Source organism: Pristiophorus japonicus, unplaced genomic scaffold, assembly GCF_044704955.1.
Source record: "Pristiophorus japonicus isolate sPriJap1 unplaced genomic scaffold, sPriJap1.hap1 HAP1_SCAFFOLD_310, whole genome shotgun sequence".
Lineage (NCBI taxonomy): Eukaryota > Metazoa > Chordata > Chondrichthyes > Pristiophoridae > Pristiophorus > Pristiophorus japonicus.
In genome coordinates this window covers 731,495-754,151 of record NW_027252889.1, presented here as the reverse complement: position 1 = coordinate 754,151, position 22,657 = coordinate 731,495, and the positions used below count along the sequence as shown (strand labels likewise).

At 45.5% G+C, this 22,657-nt stretch overlaps 1 protein-coding gene across 2 annotated transcripts in view; it reads left to right on the top strand.

Moving 5' to 3' along the window:
- Positions 1-11,097: 11,097 nt before the first annotated feature.
- The window catches only part of LOC139249385 (guanylate-binding protein 1-like), a 63,924-nt gene continuing 52,364 nt past the window's right edge, over positions 11,098-22,657 (top strand). Inside the window, exons 1-3 of one of the 2 annotated variants that reach the window (XM_070872380.1) lie at positions 11,098-11,190; positions 15,385-15,575; positions 16,853-16,980. In XM_070872380.1, the coding sequence (XP_070728481.1) occupies positions 15,386-15,575; positions 16,853-16,980 (318 nt within the window). In that variant the 5' untranslated portion in view covers positions 11,098-11,190; position 15,385. Of the gene's footprint in view, positions 11,191-15,384; positions 15,576-16,852; positions 22,339-22,657 lie in introns of those variants that run through there. The other variant, XM_070872381.1, reaches the window with a different exon arrangement.

Sequence of the window (22,657 nt, the reverse complement as noted above, 5' to 3'; positions counted from 1 at the left end):
GCTTCTATAGATATGTGAAGAGAAAAAGATTAGTGAAGACAAACGTAGGTCCCTTGCAGTCGGATTCAGGTGAATGTATAATAGGGAACAAAGAAATGACAGACCAATTGAACAAATACTTTGGTTCTGTCTTCACGAAGGAAGACACAAATAAGCTTCCGGAAGTACTAGGGGACCAAGGGTCTAGTGAGAAGGAGGAACTGAAGGAAATCCTTATTAGGCGGGAAATTGTGTTAGGGAAATTGATGGGATTGAAGGCCGATAAATCCCTGGGGCCTGATAGTCTGCATCCCAGAGTACTTAAGGAAGTGGCCCTAGAAATAGTGGAGGCATTGGTGAATATTTTCCAACAGTCTATCGATTCTGGATCAGTTCCTATGGACTGGAGGGTAGCTAACTTTTTAAAAAAGGAGGGAGAGAGAAAACTGGTAATTATAGACCAGTTAGCCTGACATCAGTAGTGGGGAAAATGTTGGAATCAATTATTAAGGATGAAATAGCAGTGCATTTGGAAAGCAGTGACGGGATCGGTCCAAGTCAGCATGGATTTATGAAAGGGAAATCAAGCTTGACAAATCTTCTGGAATTTTTTGAGGATATAACAAGCAGAGTGGACAAGGGAAAACCAGTGGATGTGGTGTATTTGGACTTTCAAAAGGCTTTTGACAAGGTCCCACACAAGAGATTGGTGTGCAAAATCAAAGTACATGGTAATGTACTGACGTGGATAGAGAACTGGTTGGCAGGCAGGAAGCAGAGAGTTGGGATAAAGGTATCCTTTTCAGAATGGCAGGCAGTGACTAGTGGAGTGCCACAGGGCTCAATGCTGGGACCCCAGCTCTTTACAATATATTTTAATGATTTAGATGAAGGAATTGAGTTTAATATCTCCAAGTTAGCAGATGACACTAAACTAGGTGGCAGTGTGAGCTGTGAGGAGGATGCTAAGAAGCTGCAGGGTGACTCGGACAGGTTAGGTGAGTGGTCAAATACATGGCAGATGCAGTGTAATGTGGATAAATGTGAGGTTATCCACTTTGGTGGCAAAAACACAAAGGCAGAATATTTTCTGAATGGTGGTAGATTAGGAAAAGGGGAGGTGCAATGAGACCTGGGTGTCATTGTTCATCAGACATTGAAAGCTGGCATGCAGCTACAGTAGGCGGTGAAGAAGGCAAATGGTATGTTGGCCTTCATAGCTCGGGGATTGGAGTATAGGAGCAGGGAGGTCTTACTGCAGTTGTACAGGGCCTTGGTGAGGCCACACCTGGAATATTGTGTTCAGTTTTGGTCTCCTAATCTGAGGAAGGACATTCTTGCTATTGAGGGAGTGCAGCTAAGGTTCACCAGACTGATTCCCAGGATGGCTGAAATGACATATGAGGAGAGACTGGATCAACTGGGCATTTATACACTGGAGTTTAGAAGGATGAGAGGGGATCTCATAGAAACATATAAGATTCTGATGGGACTGGACAAGTTAGATGCGGGAAGAATGTTCCCGATGTTGGGGAAGTCTAGAACCAGGGGACACAGTCTTAGGATAAGGGGTAGACCATTTAGGACTGAGATGAGGAGAAACTTCTTCACTCAGAGAGTTGTAAACCTGTGGAATTCCCTGCCGCAGAGAGTTGTTGATGCCAGTTCATTGGATATATTCAAGAGGGAGTTAGATATGGCCCTTATGGCTAAGGGGATCAAGGGGTATGGAGAGAAAGCAGGAAAGGGGTACTGAGGGAATGATCAGCCATGATCTTATTGGATGGTGGTGCAGGCTCGAAGGGCCGAATGGCCAACTCCTACACCTATTTTCTATGTTTCTATGTTTCTATGTAACTACCCTTTTGAATGTATCCAACGAACTGGACTCAACAACTTTCTGTGGTAGAGAATTCCACACGTTCACAATTCTCTGGGTGAAAAAGTTTCTCCTCGACTCAGTCTTAAATGGCTTACCCCTTATCCTTAGACTGTGACGCCTGGTTCTGGACTTCCCCAACATCAGGAACATTCGTCCTGCATCTAACCTGTCAATCCAGTCAGAATCTTATATGTTTCTATGAGATCCCCTCTCATTCTTCTAAATTCCAGTGAATATAAGCCAAGTCGATCCTATCTTTCTTCATATGTCAATCCTGCCATCCCAGGAATCAGTCCGGTGAACCTTCGCTGCACTCCCTCAATAGCAAGAATGTCCTTCCTCAGATTAGGAGAACAAAACTGCACACAATACTCAAGGTATGGTCTCACCAAGGCCCTGTACAACTGCATTATGACCTCCCTGCTCCTCTCGTCAAATCCTCTCACTATGAAGGCCAACATGCCATTTGCTTTCTTTAATGCCTGCTGTACCTGCATGCCTACTTTCAATGACTGATGTATCATGACACCCAGGTCTCGTTGCACCTCCCCTTTTACTAATCTGTCACCATTCAGATAATAATCTGTCTTCCTGTTTTTGCCGCCATATTTATCTACATTATACTGCATCTGCCATTCATTTGCCCACTCACCTAACCTGTCCAAGTCACCCTGCAGCCTCTTAGCATCCTCCTCACAGCTCACACTGCCACCCAGCTTAGTGTCATCTGCAAACTTGGAAATATTACATTCAATTCATTCGTCTAAATCATTAATATATATTGTAAATAGCTGGTGCCCCAGCACTGAACCTTGCGGTACCCCACTAGTCACTGCCTGCCATTCTGAAAAGGACCCGTTTATTCCCACTCTTTGTTTCCTGTCTGCCAACCAGTTCTCTATCCACGTCAATACATTACCCCCAATTCCATATGCCTTAATTTTGCACACTAATCTCTTGTATGGGACCTTGTCAAAAGCCTTTTGAAAGTCCAAATACACTACATCCACTGGTTCTCCCTTATCCACTCTCCTCAAAAATTTTTAGAAGATTTGTCAAGCATGATTTCCCTTTCATATGTTAGATCTCTTAATTTCCAATGAAATACGAACTCCGATGGTAGTTTTACTTTTTAATCTTTCCAGAGAGCAACAAACTGCTGGCTGATTGCCAGTTTCTTTGTCTTACTGAGACACATGGTCAAAATGGCTGTATTTTATACCTGGATCAATTTACAGAAAAGAACTTGCCTTCTTTGACCTTATTGGCTCACTACCCAAGGTCCGAAAATGTCAAGTTGATTGATGAGTTAATGCAACATGCCAAACTGCATGTAGCAGCCTTGACTTGGGGGTCTGTGAATTTTCAGTCTGTCTAAATGAGCCTGTTTGAATACTCTATCAATCCCCCCTTTGATTCTTTCACAAACTGAATCACAAAACATCAGGTATCACTGGTTAAACATTCTACAAAATAATTTCATACATGTTAATAGAGTTTCCTTCAAAAATTTGTTGATGTGTTTCGCCACATGTCCGGACTAGTAGCTTCCACACAAATTTACACCAACCCGAGTTCCATCGTGGCCACAATGGAAGTCTAGTTTTAGTAGGTTAATTAACCTTATTCCAATTTAATCCAAATCAATATCTTAATTCAACTAGTAAACAACCTTTCCTTAAGCATAACATACCCCTGTGCCACGTACAGACGGTCTGCTGGGACCTGCAAGGTGTCTCACATGTGTGACAGCAGCTACAGCCGCCTGGTCGCAACAACATTTAATCAACATAAACAAACAATATAAAAGTAAAACAATTACAACAAATAGAATTAAACCTTCCACCAATGAAGTTCCTATTGAACCTAGCCATTCAGTGGCTCCGCTCCACAAAGTGAACGATGGGGGTTGCTTAAGTTTTTCTACCTCCTTTTGGATATGCTCCGCTAAGTGGGTCATTTCTTCAGAGCTATCTGGGATATACGGGCAACACTCAGTTCCGAGTAGGGCGCAAGTACCTCCCTTTTCAGCCAGGATGTAATCAAGGGCCAGTCTATTCTGTAGGGCTACTGTGCGGATTGCTACCATTTCTGCATTGATTTTAACTAGGGCCTCTGAGGTATCATTGGCTACTCGTTCCACAACGGATGCCATGTTAATGGATTCCCTTGCCAGTCTGGCGGTCCCATACCTGGGGATCAGAATGGCAAAGAACCTCTCTGTTTCTGTGATAACTCTCTTAGGACGGTGTAAATGTCCCGACAGTGACTTTATATGATACATATAAGGCACAATGTAGGCTAAATAGCAGGATTCCGTCCAATTCTGGGGCAGCCAAGGGTAGGCCTTGTTGGCACACACCCAATAGGTGCCATTATAGGCAATGAAGGTTAGCTGTTTCTTTGTCAGCAACACTCCGGGGCTGTCCAGGCTTTTCCATCTGTTTTATTCAGAATCCCCGTTACATTAAAAATTCCCACATCGGCCCAGTTTGGACGGTTCCGTAGCTTGATTATGTTATAATTCCGGGAGCAGTTACTATACCCCATATTTTGGCCTCCTTTGATGTTTCTAATCAGACAGACCGATTCCCCCAGTCTTCCTATTCCCGTTGTATTAGTGATAACAAAAAATGGGGGCCGTTTGGAATTATTGTAGCACGGTTGGCATCCCCCTTCAAAGGTAGTCAGATTATAAACTGCTGACTTCCATTTACGTGCCCAGTTTTCCGTATCCTGAAACGCATTGCCTGTTTTATTTTGATTAATTATCCACTCAGCCATTTCCGAGATATTCAAGGGAACTGGCCTCAAGGGAATCCCTCCCTTTGAGTGAATAGGAATATGCGCACACACCCAACAACTAGAAATGTTACCTTGTTTGGCATAAATAAAAAGGTATTTACATGTAATTCCCTTGCTACCCTATTATTCTTCTTTGGTGCAGAAGGTCGGCTAGTAAGAAGTAGGCCTATGCCTAGAATACTACAATCAATAATACAGTAAATTTATACAATTTCGCAAAATGTAATTGTCCTTATTAGATTTCAGCTTCAGTTACGGGTGCTCGTTTAACGTGTGAAGCGTGGATCCAGGCTTTCTTTCCTTGGACTTTAACTGCTGCCTGGGTGGTCAATAACACTTGATAAGGTCCCTCCCACTTGGCACCCAAAGGTTCTTTATGCAACTTTTTCACATACACCCAGACTCCCGGGATGATGTTGTGTCCTCCTTCGGGTGTATTACCCCAAGCTGCCGATACCTGTTGGGAAACAGAACTAATAGCATTGGTTAAGTTCTGACAGTATGATAACAAAGTGTCACTCAGTAAGTGAACATCAGCTTTCCGTAAATCGATAGTTCCTGGCAGCGACATGGGTCTACCTGTTATAATTTCAAATGGGCTTAGACCGTTAGTTCTGTTCGGGGTTGCCCTAATGCTACATAGCACTATTGGTAGTGCCTGGGGCCATGGTGTTCCTTCAATTCTTCTTTCTTCAAAGTTTTAATTGACCATGTCACCCGACCATCCTCAAAATGCAACGATGAATCTACTTGGATTAGAACGTCCATTCCCAAAAGGGGTTGATCTACTGGACCTATCCAGACCGGCGTGGTTAGTTCATGTGGACCCAGTCCTATAAGTACCGGTGTTGTCCTTTTAATTTCCATTTTATGGCCCCCAACTCCATAGGCTGTACGTGCCCTACCATCCAACGGCAAAAAGTCTCCATATTGTAGGGGTAAGCATGTTAATTCCGCCCCGTGTCTAAAAGACAGTCCACATCCTTATCGCCCACCCTCACAGTTATATATAGCCCATCTCCCCTTTGTTGTATTAGTGCGAGGAGGGGGGCCAGGGTGGGCTCTAACCGTTTTTTGCTAACCCAAGTAACTCCTTCTGTTGTTGTATTGTCAGTCGCTTAAATGCTTCTATGAGGTCGTTATCTTGTGACAAGCCTGGCTTGTTGGCTGAATTGTATCCCTGGCTGCGTCCTCTTCCCCAGCCACGACCTTGCTGTTTTGCCCTGCACGTCTTGGCCCAGTGACCTTCTTTCCCACAATAATGACATTTTCCGGGTAATTTTCCTAATAACTGTTTATCGGAATCCTGGGATTTCCATCTCATAGCCTGTACAGTTCGGACTTTAGCTCCCATATCCCGATCTAATTGGTTACATCGATCCACCAATGCTGCAAAGGTAGTTCCTCTACCTTACCAGTCCGGTAACACTACCTTAAGCATTTTGGACAGTTCTGGCTTTAGACCTGCCATGAAAGCTGCTTTCAGGGGTCCAAACACTTGTTCATCCATTTCCTCATCCGTATGATTCATTCCCGAATGTTCTAGCCACGTGCATCTAAACCGCTCGTCATACTCCAGGACCTCCTCTGTTCCTTTCTGTTGGCAGGCTGTAATTTTTACCCAGTCTGTCTTAGCTGGACTGAAGGCTTGCAGCCAGTGTTTAATCGCCTCCCATCCTGCGTCTAATTCTTGCTCATCCTGCCCCAAAGCTTCATCTACCTTGTCGTGCAATTTTCTTCCCTGTGTTTTTTGGCACCATTATGGTCAAAATTTGCACTCCATCCCAGGGATGAAGTTGATATATATTTCTTAAGCGGTCCAATTGGTCCCACATTTTTACTCCCCCTTTCTTTGGATTGGGCAATTCCTTGGACCATTTATCAATTTTCTCTGGGTCTGCCGGATCATGAACTAAGTATTCTGCATACACCCTTCTCTTTGTTTTTTTGGTTCTGCCCTCATCCACAGTCTCTTCTGATTTAACTACAACTCGTCTTTTTTTAAACGGGGCAAAGCGCACCCCTAATTCTTCATCATCCTCCGACACTGTATTGTCGGAGGATTCAGAATCCGTATCTATTCCTCGGTCGTGTCTTCGGGTTTGCGCTTTTAATTTATCCAAACATGGGTACCCTGGGAATTGATCAATACATTTTCCTTTTCCTATTACTGTCTCTTGACCTAATGATTTTTTCAATTCTTTAATTTCACCTTTAAGATCTTTAACTTCCGTTTCCAGCTTTTCAAGTTCAAGCTTTATCTGTCGCAGCTGTGCACAAACTGTTTGCAATTGATCCTTTGTACTGGTCAGTTCTCGATCATGTTGGGAACGCATTATAATTTCATTCCGCTTTCGGATCTTTCCCATAACCGCTAGGGACCATTTAGTTCACTCCTTATTTTTCATACGGGTCGTTTTTCCCCAGACCCTTTTAATCTCGTCCAAGGACCATTGTCCTTTGGAGGTTCCGTACTTTTGTTCGATCTTAATACAGGTTTTAGATAAGTTGAATTGTTGCTTTATGTATTCTTTCAACTGTTCGAGAATTAAATCTAAAGAAACTTCAGGTGGTGCCTGCCCACCTTTAACTGTTGTAGGCAATTCTTTGTTCTTATCTCCTGCTGCCATTTCTTTACTAGGGTTCTTTACTGGGGTCTCGAGTCGTAGGCCTGCTAGCCGATCAATAGGTCGATGATTAATTAACTAACACACCGCTGAAGTTTAGATGTCTATGGGACCTCGAGCCGACTACCAACCGGAGGGTTCGCAAACCGGAGGCTTTCGGAATCGCGTAGAAGGAGAGGCGAATTTAGACTTTTGACCGAGGACTTTTTAAAAAAAAGAGGAGTCCTTATCTCAATATGTAGGTCCGATGTCCAAAATTCAGTTTCTTTCCTCAGCGATCCTGTTCACAGCGCCAAAATTGTTAGATCTCTTAATTTCCAATGAAATACGAACTCCGATGGTAGTTTTAACTTTTTAATTTTTCCAGAGAGCAACAAACTGCTGGCTGATTGCCAGTTTCTTTGTCTTACTGAGACACATGGTCAAAATGGCTGTATTTTATACCTGGATCAATTTACAGAAAGGAATTCGCCTTCTTTGACCTTATTGGCTCACTACCCAAGGTCTGAAAATGTCAAGTTGATTGATGAGTTAATGTAACATGCGAAACTGCATGTAGCAGCCTTGACTTGGGGGTCTGTGAATTTTCACAATCTTTCTAAATGAACCTGTTTGAATACTCTATCACATAAATCCATGCTGACTTGGATCGATCCTGTCACTGCTTTCCAAATGCGCTGCTATTACATCTTTAACAATTGATTCCAGCATTTTCTCCACTACTGATGTCAGGCTAACCAGTCTATAATTCCCTGTTTTCTCTCTCCCTCCTTTTTTAAAAAGTGAGGTTACATTAGCTACCCTCCAATCCATAGGAACTGATCCAGAGTCCTTGGAATGTTGGAAAATGACCACCAATGCATCTACTATTTCTAGGGCCACTTCCTTAAGTACTCTGGGATGCAGACTACCAGGCCCTGGGGATTTATCAGCCTTCAAGCCCATCAATTACCCTAACACCATTTCCCGCCTAATAAGGATTTACCTCAGTTCCTTAAGTTCCTCATTCTCGCTAGATCCTCGGTCCCCTAGCATTTTCGGGACGTTATTCATGTGTTCCTTCGTGAAGACAGAACCAAAATATTTGTTCAATTGATCTGCCATTTCTTTGTTTCCCCATTATGAGTTCACCGATTCTGACTGCAAGGGACCTACATTAGTCTTCACTAATCTTTTTCTCTTAACATATCTATAGTAGCTTTTGCAAGAAGAAGGGAATAGAAGGTTACATTGATAGATTTAGATGAGGAGCGATGAGAAGAGGCTCAAGTGGAGCATAAACGCCAGCTTGGACTGGTTGGGCTGAAAGCCTGTTTCTGTGCTGTATATCCTATGTAATCCTATGTAAACCTATTTCTTCCTCCACCTCCCTTCCACTATTAGGTGGTCTGTGGACTACCTCTATTAGTGTGATTGATTCTTTGCTATCTTTCATCCCAATCCATATGGATTCTAATTTTGTCTTGCTGATAGCTGCATCACTTTTTTCTACTGCCATTATGTCATCCCTAATAAATACAGTTACTCCACCTCCTCTTTTCATCTGTCTGTCTTTTTTATATATTTTATACCCTGCAATGTTTAATTTCCAATCCTGATTTTTCTGTAGCCATGTCTCAGTAATCCCTATTATGTCTGGTTCCACGCAATGCATGATCGCCTCCAGCTCCCCTGTGTTATTACAGACACTTTGTGCATTATTGTACAGAAGTTTAACTCATTTTTAATAGGATTTCCTCTCACTTTATGTTCAACCATCTTTTTGGACTCCTGTTCTATAACTCTATTTATTCCCTTGCCATCAATGTCCTCCCTTACGTTATTCTTTCCTATGCTCTCCTTCCTGTTTTGTTTATATTTAGGCTGGTTAGGTTTCTTGTAGATCCCTCCCCCTATCTTACTAGTTTAAAGCCTTTGCCTCCTTCCTATTTACACTTTCCGCTAGGAAACGGGTCCCATCCCAGTTCAGGTGGGGCCCATTCCATCGGTACAGCTTCTTCCTGTCCCAGAACTGGTACCAGTGTCCCATGAAAAGGCACGCACCAACCCTTTACCATGTGATAATTCGCCTGAACTGTCTGGTTCTATGCTAATTTGTGAGCAATAATCCAGAGATTATTACCTTCGAGGGCCTGCTTTTTAATTTAGAGTCAAACACCTGATACTCTTTCTGCAGGATGGCCTCCCTGTTCCGACCTATGTCGTTTCTTACAACATGGACCATGACAATTGGATTTAGCCCCTCCCTTTCCAAGTTCCTCGCCAGTGAACGGGTCGGCCTTCGGGATTCTCGTTCTTGGCTGCAGAGAACGCTATCTATCCCCCTAATTATAGAGTCCTCAATCACTACCACATTTCTATTCTGCTCTTCCCCTCCACCACCCACCCCTTGGACAGCCTTCTGAGCCACGGTGCCTTGGTCTACATTGTGGCTGTCCTCCCTGCAATCTTTCTCCTTGGTCTCACAGGTAGCGAGTACATCGTACCTGTTGGACAGGAGCAGTGTCTGTGGGGCCTCCTTCTCAACCTCTCCTAAATCCCCACTACCCGGCTCCCTAACAGTCATACCCTCCCTTTCCTGAACCTGTGCTTTCCTCTGGGGTGTGACTGTATTGGCGCAGTCCCGGCAAGACCATCAGCAGGCCACGGCCATTTGAGGGAGCAGCGTGTGGCGGCATGCCACTGCAGGGAGCAGCGCGTGCAGTGCGGGCAGGTGCAGCAGGAGCGGCGAAGTCAGGACGAAGGAGCAGCAAGAGTTCGTCGAGGGATGTGATCGGGGCCCAGGAGAGGCGAAGGTTCGGGGCCCAGCAGAGGCGAGGGCCCAGGGGGCAGCAGGGGCCAGCCCACACTGCGATATGTGCGCGCACTAGGTCCGTGCAGCAGAGCTGGTCTCCAGTCGTCAAGGTTAATCCTTGCCACTGGACCAAGACCTAGCTCTGTCAAGCCCGTGTGGTGGCTGGTGTGCAACGGTCACCACATGTTAAAAAAATCCACACACAGGCATCGTCCACACTTCAGGATGTAGTCCGGGATCTGGAATATGATTGAAACACCTATGAACTCATCCATTTTTGGCGTGGAAGCAAGTCATCCTGATTTCAAGGGACTGCCTATGATGATTGTATGAAAATGAATTTTTAAAATGGTGGGATTTGAACTTGTACAGTAACAGAACAACTACATCACTGCGCCCATTTTCCTGATCATCTACTGGTTCAAATGGAAAGCATATTTCACACAGAACAAACACTGGCACTGTTCTTGGGCTTGAACAGGAAAGGGGCTGTTTTATTGTTTCTGATGAAAGATGTCCATCTCAGGAACTACAATGCTTTTGGTTTCCTTTCCGCTATCACATTGAGCTTTAAGACTGTCATGTATTCAACCAGCAATGTGACCCATGTATAATCTGATCTAAGTTGAACACTGTGAGAACAATGACCACTAGGTGGGAGACACTCCTAACCTGGGCCTTCAGGTACAAAAGGGGAAACTCCACCCACCTTCATCACTTTGAGTGCTAAGGAATAAAGGACAGGTCACACAGACTGACCTTCTCTCAAGCATAGGTCTCGTGTGCATTTATACTGTATAGTAAGGACCTATCAAAGACCATTTCTAAGAGTTTATTGCATGTATATTAGTTTTAATGCTGATACATCGCAAACTACGGGATCTGCCTTCGCTGATGTGAGGTTTGGATTTGAATCGGGGACTGATCAGTGAATCAAGTTGACTGGTCGGTCTGGAGCTCCCCCTTCAGTTGCGTAGCGGTTGTCCAACCCTCTTCACTGAGTGACTCATATATAAAGCCTGGCTTTGGTTGGGAGTGTCACCAGGGACTCTGCAGGCCAGCAAAGCTCGCAACTGAAAAGTGCTGCCGATTTTGAAAGTCAGGTGCGTACTTTCGGTCTATCTCTCCTCTCACCAGCTCTGTCTTTTCAGCTTTACACTTGTTGAATATTCTCACTGTGTGCACTCTGAATGTGAGGACTCGCTCACGCTCGGTGTCTGGGAGATTAATCTCCTCTCAATCTTCGCTCTGTGCTCTCACTCCCGTTTGCTCTCTTTACTATTCCCCCTCTCTCGAGAATTAGCTTATATGTTTCTACTTGCAATATCAACTTTTTTCTTTTTTATAAAGAAAATTGTGCAAACCAGTGCATTATCTGGGCTAACTACATTTGTAAAAGCACAAAGTAATTATGTACATGGTTACGGAGCTCTGCTAACTGACATCGCAGAGGAACGTGGGTGACTGTTTAAGGTTTTAATCTGTTTCGAACTTGTATTATGGTATTCATCACTTTTAATATCAATTAAAATGGACATTATTTTCTGATAAAGTAGATTGACAGCGTTCATGTCAAACTTCGGGCAGCGAATGCACAATTATATGTTTGATAAAGTTACCGTGTTACTTGTCGCATTTGCTGTTAATCTTTCAACTTTATACAAAATTTAAGGGATAAAAAGATCAGCATGTGATAACTGAATTCCACAGTTCATGCTTCCGACACGGCGACTGTTAGTTGGCCATAGCGAGTGGTAAGCCGTGGCCTCTGAGTCAGAAGATTGTGGGTTCCCACTCGAGACTTGAGCACAAAAATGCAGGCTGACACTGCAGTGCAATGCTGAGGGAGCGGCGCACTGTCGAGGTGTCGTCTTTCGGATGAGACGTTAAACCGAGGCGTCTGCCCTTTCAGGTGGATGTAAAAGATCCCATGGCACTATTTCGAAGAGCAGAAAGAAAGACTTGTATTTCCATAGTGCCTTTCTCCACCACCAAACGTCCCAAAGTGCTTTACTGTGATCAGGACCCAGGGGAGATGTGAGTTCGGAGCCAGGCCCCAGGGGCAGCACGGGCTAGCCCATACTGTGATATGTGTGTGCACTGGGTCCATGCAGCAGAGCTGGTCTCCAGTCTTCTTGATTAATCCTTGCCATTGGACCAAGACCGAGCTCTGTCAAGCCCGTGTGGTGCTGGTGTGCAACGGTCACCCCACGTTTCAAAAATGCATGATCAGGCATCTTCCATCCTTCAGGATGTAGTTCGGGGTCTTCATTGAAACACCTGTGAACTCGTCCCTTTTTGGCGTGGAAGCAAGTCATCCTCGTTTTGAGGGACCGCCTATGATGATGACAGCCAATTAAGTACTTTTTGAAGTGTAGACACTGTTGCAATGTAGGAGCGTACTCCCTGGTGTCCTGGCCCATATTTATCTCTCTCTTAACATCATAAAATACAGATTATCTGCTCATTATCACATTGCTGTTTGTGGGAGCTTGCTGTGTGTAAATTGGCTGCCTTGTTTCCTACATTACAACAGTGACCACACTTCAAAAAGTACTTTATTGGCTGTAAAGCGCTTTGAGACATCCTGAGATTGTGAAAAGCGCAATAGAATTGCAAGACTTTCTGTTAATGAAGACTCCATCCCCAATATCGCAGAATTCGCTCAGTCTGGGGGAACGGCTGGGCCTTTCTGAAACCCCCTGAAGTGGTCCTTTTTAATAAAGATCTATGTCAGTCAGAATCCAAACTGAACTCCCTCAGGGAAATGAGTTTACAGGTTTCTTCTCAGTCTTCCGATCGCTCAGTTTTCTGTTGTAGCACAATCTTGGCTTCATGGACTAGAATGGAAGGGACCTGGTATCTGATTATTTTTGAGGGTGTGGGAGATTTTCTTGATCATCTGACATAGGGAGGAGGGAGGCACTTTGAATTTCTGCCATGAATCTGGCTAGTTGTATTGAACACATGCATTGTGTTTGTACAACTGTTTTATTTTATTACCTTTCAAGTCTCTAGAGTGGGTTTAATCCCATGACCTTTTGACTCAGAGACGTGAGTGCTGAAACTGAGCCAAGATTGACATTGGTAAAAGAGCCAGTGAGTACGTCCTCCGATTCACTGGAATCAAGGCCATTTGAGATCAACTAATAATGACCTATCTATATAGTATTAAATGTCTTGCATACGACATGAAATTCCTATCCAGTCTTAATTTCCTGTTGTCTCAATATTCTATCATTGTTTTATGTTAATAGCCCTGGGGAAAGTCATCACTTTATCATTGTGTTGGACTTAATATTGTACTATTGAGCACTATAGCCAAGTGTTTATGGTACTGGACAATCTGTACTGTAATGGTCATGAGTTTGTAATACCAGCATGAGAATTTGTGGAAGTGAATTCAATAAATCAGATCTAGCACCATAAAAAATGACCAAGAAATAGAAACAAAGAAACATAGAAAATAGGTGCAGGAGTAGGCCATTCGGCCCTTCGAGCCTGCACCGCCATTCAACAAGATCATGGCTGATCACCCACCCCAGCACCTCCTCCTCCCCCCCCCAGCTGCAAGGACCACATCCAATGAACTGGCATCAACAACCCTCCGCAGCAGGGAACCCCACAGGCCAACAACTCCCCGAGTGAAGAAGTCTCTCCCAATCCCAGTCCCAAACAGCCCACCCCCCTCCCATCCCAAGAGCATGCTCCCCGCCACCCCCCGCCCCCCCCCCCCCCCCGGCTCCGGACCCACCCAACACCGGTAAAACTCCTCCTGCACCCAACCCACCCCGTCCCGTCCCGTCAGAATCCATCCCAAATGCCGAACACCCCCCGATGTCGAGCCCCCAGCCCCGGCCACCCCGGAGCCACGCCCCCGCGATGCCAACCACACCACGTCCACCAACCGGCATCTGCACAGTCAACCCGTCCACCCCACACTGAACACTCCCTGCACCGAGGCACAGAGCCCCCAGGCCCGCCCCTCCAACACACTTCGCCCCCCCCCCACCACAGACCTCTGATGCAATGTGGCCCCTCCTGTCTCCTGCCCTGGGTTTCTCTGCCCCCCACCTCCACCACTCTCCCCTGCCCCCGTCTCCCCTCAACTTCCCTCTGCCTCCCTGCACAGGCTCCCATCTTGGGGGCGGTAACCTTCTGGGGCAGGGAATGTTAGCCCCCAGCGTGGAAGTCCTGCTCCCGCCGCAGAATTGGCCTTACCACCCCTCAATGGAAGCGGAGTGCAATTTCCCACACTCCACTTCCTTTGAGGGCAGTTACTGGGGTACGACTGGATGCTCCTGTGACAGTTTGAACTGGTGCTCTCCACTCTCCCATCCTGTGACAGTGGGAACTGGTGCTCTCCTCTCTCTGTCCTGTGACAGTGGGAACTGGTGCTCTCCTCTCTCTGTCCTGCGACAGTGGGAACTGGTGCTCTCCTCTCTCTGTCCTGTGACAGTTTGAACTGGTGCTCTCCACTCTCCCATCCTGTGACAGTGGGAACTGGTGCTCTCCACTCTCTGTCCTGTGACAGTTGGAACTGGTGCTCTCCACTCTCCCATCCTGAGACAGTTTGAACTGGTGCTCTCCACTCTCCCGTCCTGTGACAGTGGGAACTGGTGCTCTCCACTCTCCCGTCCTGTGACAGTGGGAACTGGTGCTCTCCACTCTCTGTCCTGTGACAGTTGGAACTGGTGCTCTCCACTCTCCCATCCTGAGACAGTTTGAACTGGTGCTCTCCACTCTCCCGTCCTGTGACAGTTTGAACTGGTGCTCTCCACTCTCCCGTCCTGTGACAGTTTGTTGTTGTAAATGGCTGGGTTGTTGTTGTAAACTGATTGCACTACCCGCTCTATCCTACAAGTGACTCTAGTTCCATATGATGTGGTTGACTTTATGCCCTCGAGGCAACTTGGGATGGGCAGTAACTGTTTCCTTGTCAGTGTTGGTGACTGTGCTGCCCAAATCCCCCCAAAAATATGTTGCTAATGATATTGATGAGATTCAGCTAAATTCAGGATCAGTGCGAGCAAGGTGCTTTTAATGGGACACTGAACCTTCTTAAAGAGAAAGGTGAGGCTTTGTCAATCGGCAGAAGTAAAGCCTGGCAGATCCAATCGTTTTGAAGCGGGTGCTTGGAAGTGAAACTCTAACAGCAGGACGTATGAGTGGGTTCTGGTTAGTGTAAGAGCTCTTAAAGCATGCAATGATCAAAGAGCCAACTTTAAGCATTATAAAGTCTGTTTCAGTGAATGATATATCTTGTACAGTCTGCTGTCATGTTCACTCCCAAACAGGATGGCATTTCCCTGTGAGATGGGGGCTCCCATTTGTCTGGTAGAGAATACAAATGATGGGAAGTTTGTTACAAGGCCTGATGCACTGAAAATTCTGGCTTCTCTCAACGAACCTATGGTGGTTGTGTCCATGGTTGGGAAATATGGCACTGGAAAATCCTACCTGCTGAATAGGATTGCCAATGGAAACGGTAAGCACTCCAGTTGTGTAATAAACTTGTCCCATCAACATTCATATCAAGGGCCTCCAGTATGCAATTCAAATTAGATTATTTTAAATCCAGTTTATAAACTTTTTTTAATAATGATTATTCTTTATAACATATTTTAGCAATTCTGTAGATCCAATCGTGGGGGAATCTAGAACTAGGGGGCATAGTTTCAGAATAAGGGGTTGCCCATTTAAAACAGAAATGAGGAGGAATTTCTTCTCTCAGAGGATTGTGAATCTTTGGAATTCTCGACCCCAGACAGCTATGGAGGCTGGGTCATTGAATATATTTAAGGTGGAGATAGACAGATTTTTGAATGATAAGGGAGTCAAGTGTTATGAGGAGAGGGCAGGGAAGTGGAGTTGAGGCCAAGACCAGATCGGCCATGATCTTATTGAATGGCGGAGCAGGCTCGAGGGGCCGAACGGCCTACTCCTGCTCCTATTTCTTATGTTCTTATTCACCCGAGGATCCTTATCCCACTATTCATCCCATGAGGGATGAACCCAGGAATAGACACCGGCAGTTCCCCATGGACAAGTGTCATTGGTTAGGAGAGAAAAGGAAGCAAATGAGAGAGCGTGTGTCAAATGGAATGGCAGCCTAACGTGGTGATGGGGAAAGAAAGAGATCTGGGGGTTCTGGTGACTATTTCCAGGAAACTGTCCGCAGGCCTCTTCGCTTCAATCAAAAAGGAAATAAAAGGAAAATAAACTGCTGGAAATCTGAACTAAAAACAGAAACTCCAGAAACACTAAGCAAGTCCATTAAACATCTGGAAGTTGAAAAGACAGGTTGACATTCCAGGTGTGCAAACGTGATAAAGAGTCTATCTCCAAAACATTATCCTGCTCACTGGAAATCTAGATGACCATTGTAACCTAACTCGCCAGATGGGATCAGGTTATAAACCCTTTTGACACCCTGCCCAGTAGAGAGTAAAATTAGGCGGGCGTAAAACGGACAGCTGAATTGACCTCTCCCAGCATGTTAGATTATAAATACCCCGAGACTTTGGTGTCCTCCATATAACCATCAGGTTGAGTTTGGTGGGAGAAGTGTATTTGTCCCTATTTATTCCACCTAATTACAGAATAAAAAGTGAGGTAACTCTGGAGATGTTCAAACACTGTCACTGCCATTGGAAATTCTTATAAATCCTGCGGGTGTTTCACAATCTAAACAGTCACATTTTGTCTCTAACGGAAAGTTTAAGTTGAGCCCCTATAACCCAATGAATTTCTTTTTCTGAGTAGGTTTTGCAGTTGGATCGACTGCTGAAGCTCACACGAAGGGTATCTGGATGTGGTGTGTCCCACACCCACGCAAACAACATCACCGACTGCTGCTGTTGGACACAGAGGGTCTTGGAAATGTCGAGAGCGTATGTTAACTTCAAATCTTTTTGTTATTCGTTCACGGGACGTGGGCGTCACTGGTAAGTCGGTCATTTATTGCCCATGCCTAATTGCCCTCGAGTGGCTTGCTAAGCCATTTCCGAATGCAGTTAAGAGTCAACCACATTGCAATGAATTACATATAAGCCAGACCGGGTAAGGGCGGCAGATTTCCTCCCCTAAAGGACATCAGTGAACCAGATGAGTTTTTAAAACAATCTGATAGTTTCGTGGTCACTATTACTGTTAGAAGCCTTTTATTCCAGATTTATTTAATTAAGTGAATTTAAATTCCTCAGCTGGCATGGTGGGATTTGAACTCTTGTCACTGGATCATTAGTCCAGGCCCCTGGATTACTAGTCCAGTAACATAACCACTATGCCACCGTTCCCACAACACATTGAATTGAGGGCATATTTTGTCTGAGCTTCTGCTACCAGTGGGGAGACGAGTCCGCCAACCAGACTTCAGGAAATTGCGGGCAGATTGGCCAAGGGTTCTGACTATGCTCAGCCAGTGGGCAAGGCTCCTGTCTGGTAGGGTGAACATGAGAAATTACCCCTATAGGATGCAATATTATCAAACATTAGTGCAGTCCTGTAATATATCACCAGAAAGGACTTCAAACTAAATAGTGGGAGGGAGGGTTCAGGTGAGCGGAAATTTAAAGTCAAAGAATAAGGAGAAGGCAATAGAGCAGGGCAGCAATGGGGGAAATGAAAACCAGAGCGTGCCAGGAAGGGACAGAATGTATAAAAATAAGAGTGTATCAGAAAGTGGGATCAGAGCAGGGAAAAATGGTAAAAAAAACTCATTTAAAAGCTGAATGCACGCATCATTCGTAACAACATAGATAAGATGACATCAAAAATAGATATAAATGGGTACGATCTGATCGTCATTACAGAGACATGGTTGCAGGGTGACCAAGGCTGGGAACTGAATATTCGGGGAATTTGACAATTCGGAAGGATAAACAGAAAGGAAAAGGAGGTGGGGTAGCTCTGTTAATAAAGGATGAGATCAGTGTAGTAATGAGGAATGATATTGGCTCAGAAGATCAAGATATAGAATCAGTTTGGGTGGAGATTAAAAAATAAGGGCAAAATGTCACTGGTGGGCATAGTGTATAGGCCCCCTAACAGTAGCTACACTATTGCACGGAGTATAAATAATGAAATAATGGAGCCTTTTCAGAAAGAAATGGCAATATTCATGGGCGATTTTAATCTTCATAATGATTGGACAAATCAAATTGGCCAAGGTAGCCTTGAAGAAGAGTTCATAGAGTGTATTCGGGATGGTTTCCTTGAACAGTACGTTGCGGAACCAACCAGGGAACAGGCTATCTTAGATCTGGTACTGTGTAATGAGACAGGATTAATAAATGATCTCGTAATAAAGGATCCTTTGGAAAGAGTGACCATAACGTGATTGAATTTCAAATTCTGTAGAAGGGTGAGAAAATTGGATCTCAAACCAGTGTCCTGATCTTTAATAAAGGAGATTACAAAGTTATGAAGGCAGAGTAAGCTAAAGTGGACTGGGAAAATAGATTAAAGTCTAAGACAGTTGATAAATAGTGGCAGACATAAGGAGATATTTCGTAACTCTCAACAAAAATATATTCCAGTGAGCAGGAAAGACTTTAAGAGAAGGGAGAACTGTTGTGTATGGAGAAAAAGTCAAACTGAACACTGAGCTCAAAGTAAAGTGTGACCTTAGTCTTTTACTCTCCAACCTGTGAAGCCTCCTTAAATACCTGTGCTCCCAAGGGATTATGGGATCCTTGGGACTCCAGGGGATGAGCCCTCTGGTGGCTGTACAGAGTAAATACAAGTCCACATATATAACAACACTCCCGCCAAAGTCAATAGTGTAACTATTTACAATATGAGTCGATCTGGGGACTTCTTGCCCTGGTTGATCGTCTCGGTGTGAAAGCTGGTGTTGTTGAATCATTTGTTGGGCCCTCGCTGGGCTGCTGTGCAGCTGGCCTTGCTGGGCTGTTGGTGTGTTGGGCCTTGCAGGGCTGCTGTGGATGATGGGTTATGCTTCGTGGTCAACCGTGGTGCCGGTTGCCACTGGTGTGTATGTTGGGGGATCAAAAAAGGTAGGGTCCAAGGTGGGTTGCTCAGGATAGTCCGTGAATCTGAGTTTGATTTGGTCCAAATGTTTCCAGTGAATGAGTCCATTTGAAAGTTTGACCCGAAACACCCTGCTCCCCTCTTTGGCCACGACAGTGTCGGGAAGCCACTTGGGACCTTGTCCATAATTTAACACAAATACAGGATCATTGATTTCAATCTCATGTGACACAATTGCTCCATCATGGTATGCACTTTGTTGAAGCCGCCTGCTCTCTATCTGTTCATGTAGATCAGGGTGAACTAACGAGAGCCTTGTCTTAAGTGCTCTTTTCATGAGCAGTTCAGCAGGTGAGATCCCAGTGAGTGAGTGGGGTCTCGTGCGATAGCAAAACAGGACTCTGGATAGGCGAGTCTGCAGTGAGCTTCAGTGACCCTCTTCAAGCCTTGCTTGATGGTTTGCACTGCTCTCTCTGCCTGACCATTGGACACTGGTTTAAACGGGGCAGATGTGATATGTTTGATCCCGTTATGGGTCATGAATTCTTTGAACTCAGCACGGGTAAAACATGGCCCATTGTCGCTCACCAGGACATCGGGTAAGCCGTGTGTGGCAAACATGGCCCGCAGGCTTTCAGTAGTGGCAGCGGACGTGCTAGCCGACATTATCTCACATTCTATCCACTTGGAGTACGCGTCTACAACCACAAGGAACATTTTACCCAAGAACGGGCCTGCATAGTCGACGTATACCCTAGACCACGGTTTGGAGGGCCAAGACCATAAACTTAGTGGCGCTTCCCTGGGTACATTGCTTAACCGCGAGCATGTATTACATCTGTGAATGCAGGACTCTAAGTCCGCATCGATACCGGGCCACCACACGTGGGATCTGGCTATCGCTTTCATCTTTACGATGCCTGGGTGGGTACTGTGGAGGTCATTGATGAAGGTGTCTCTGCCCTTCTTGGGGACCACTACTCGATTGCCTCACAGAAGGCAGTTTGCCTGTATAGACATTTCATCATTGCGCCGCTGGAATGGTTTTATCTCTTCCTGCATTTCCACTGGGACACTGGACCAGCTCCCTTGAAGCACACAGCTTTTGACTAAAGATAATAAGGGGTCCTTGCTTGTCCAGGTTTTGATCTGCTGGGCAGTGACAGGTGATTGCTCACTCTCAAATGCTTGCATAACCATGGCTAGATCTGCGGGCTGTGCCATTTCCACCCCCGTGGTGGGCAATGGCAGCCTACTGAGAGCATCGGCGCAGTTTTCTAAGCCTGGCCTGTGGCGGATGGCGTAGTTGTATGCGGACAACGTGAGCGCCCATTTCTGGATGCGGGCCGATGTGTTGGTATTTATCCCTTTTACTCTCGGAAAATACGGATATAAGTGGCTTATGGTCAGTTTCCAATTCAAATTTTAGCCCAAACAGGTATTGATGCATTTTCTTTATCCCATAGACACACGCTAATGCTTATTTTTCAATCATGCTGTAGGCTCTCTCAGCCTTAGACAGACTCCTGGATGCATAAGCAACCGGTTGCAGTTTCCCAAAATCATTAGCTTGTTGCAATACAAACCGGACGCCATATGACGACGCATGACATGCTAGTACCAAACGCTTACATGGATCATACAACACAAGCAATTTGTTTGAGCATAACAATTTTCTCGCTTTTAAAAAGGCATTTTCTTGGCTTTTGCCCCAAACCTATTTGCCTCCTTTTTGTAATAAGACATGCAGTGGTTTTAGCAGAGTGCTGAGACCCGGTAAAAAGTTACCAAAGTAGTTCAAGAGTCCCAGAAACGACCGCAGCTCCGTCACGTTCTGTGGCCTCTGTGCATTCTCGATTGACTCCGTCTTCGCGTTGGTGAGCCTGATGTCATCCGCCGCAATCCTCCTTCCCAGGAACTCCACTTCAGGCGCCAGGAAAATGCACTTCGAGCGTTTTAACCTGAGCCCCACGCGGTTCAGTCGACTAAGAACCTCCTCCAGGTTCTGCAGGAGCTCAACTGTGTTCCGACCTGCGACCAAGATGTCATCCTGGAAGACCACGGTGTGCAGGACCGACTTCAGTAAACTTTCCATGTTTCTCTGGAATATCGCCACCGCTGATCGGATTCCAAACAGGCATATGTTATAAACAAAAAGACCTTTGGGCGTGTTGATGCGTGTCGATGATTCCACCAGTTCCTGCGTCATGTAGGCTGAAGTCAGATCCAGCTTCATGAACATCTTTCCTCCCGCTAGTGTTGCAAAGAGGTCGTCGGCCTTTGGTAGTGGATATTGGTCCTGCAGGGAGAAATGATTGATAGTTACTTTGTAATCGCCACAGATTCTGGTGGTGCCGTCTCCCTTGAGGACTGGGACAATAGGACTGGCCCACTCACTGAACTCGATCGGTGAAATGATGCTCTCTCTTTGCAGCCGGTCTAGCTCGATCTCTACCCTTTCTCTCATCATGTACGGTACTGCTCTCGCCTTGTGATGGATGGGTCACGTCCCCGGAATTAGTTGGATCTACACTTTTGCTCCTTGGAATTCCACGATGCTTGGTTCGAACAGCGAAGGAAATTTGTTTAAGACCTGAGATTACGAAGTGTCGTCAGCGGGCGATAGCACTCGGACGTCGTCCCAGTTCCAGCGTGTCTTTCCCAGCCAGCTCCTGCCGAGCAGCATGGGACCAGCACCCGGTAACACCGAGTTGTAGCTTGTGCACTGCTCCATCGTAGGAGACCTTTATGGTAGCACTGCCGCTTACAGGAATCAGTTCTTTTGTGTAAGTTCTTAGTTTCATGCGAACTGGAGTTAAGACTGGCCTTGAGGCCTTGTTGCACCACAACCTTTTGAAAGTCTTTTTGCCCATGATGGACTGGCACGCACCCGTGTCCAGCTCCATTGCCACTGGGAGTCCATTTAGTTCAACATTCAGCATTATAGGGGGACAATTTGTGGTGAATGTGTGCACCCAGTGTACCTGCCTCCTCGGTCTGAGGCTCTGGTTTGTCGTGATCCTCCGTGGATCTGTCCTCCTCTGCAACATGGTGGTTTGCAGGTTTAACAGGATTTGTAGCTCACCTGCACACTCGTTGGATGTGTCCCATTGTTCCACAGCCCTTGCAAACGTACTCTTTGAATCGGCATGAATGGAAATGATGATCACCCCTGCAGCACCAACAAGGTGTTAATGGCCTTGCAATCATCACCCTCGATGGTGGACTCTGAGTCATCTGCGGAACTGCAGCTGCAGGTATGTGTGACCTGCCCTGTATGTTATGATTCGAAAACAACATCACTTTGTTCACAATACTTGTAGCAGCACTTGTGTGCTGAGAGATTTGCTTCGTATTGTCACTGGGCTATCACTATGGCCTTGCACAAAGTTGGGGTCTCTGTAGTCAAAAGTTTGCGAAGTATGGTTTCGTGGCCAATGCCAAGGACGAAAATGTCTCTGAGCATGTGCTCCAAATGTCCTTCAAATTCTCAATGTCCTGCAAGGCATCTTAACTCTGCGAAATAACTCGCCACTTCCTGGCCTTCGGACCTTTTGTAGGCGTAGAACCGGTACC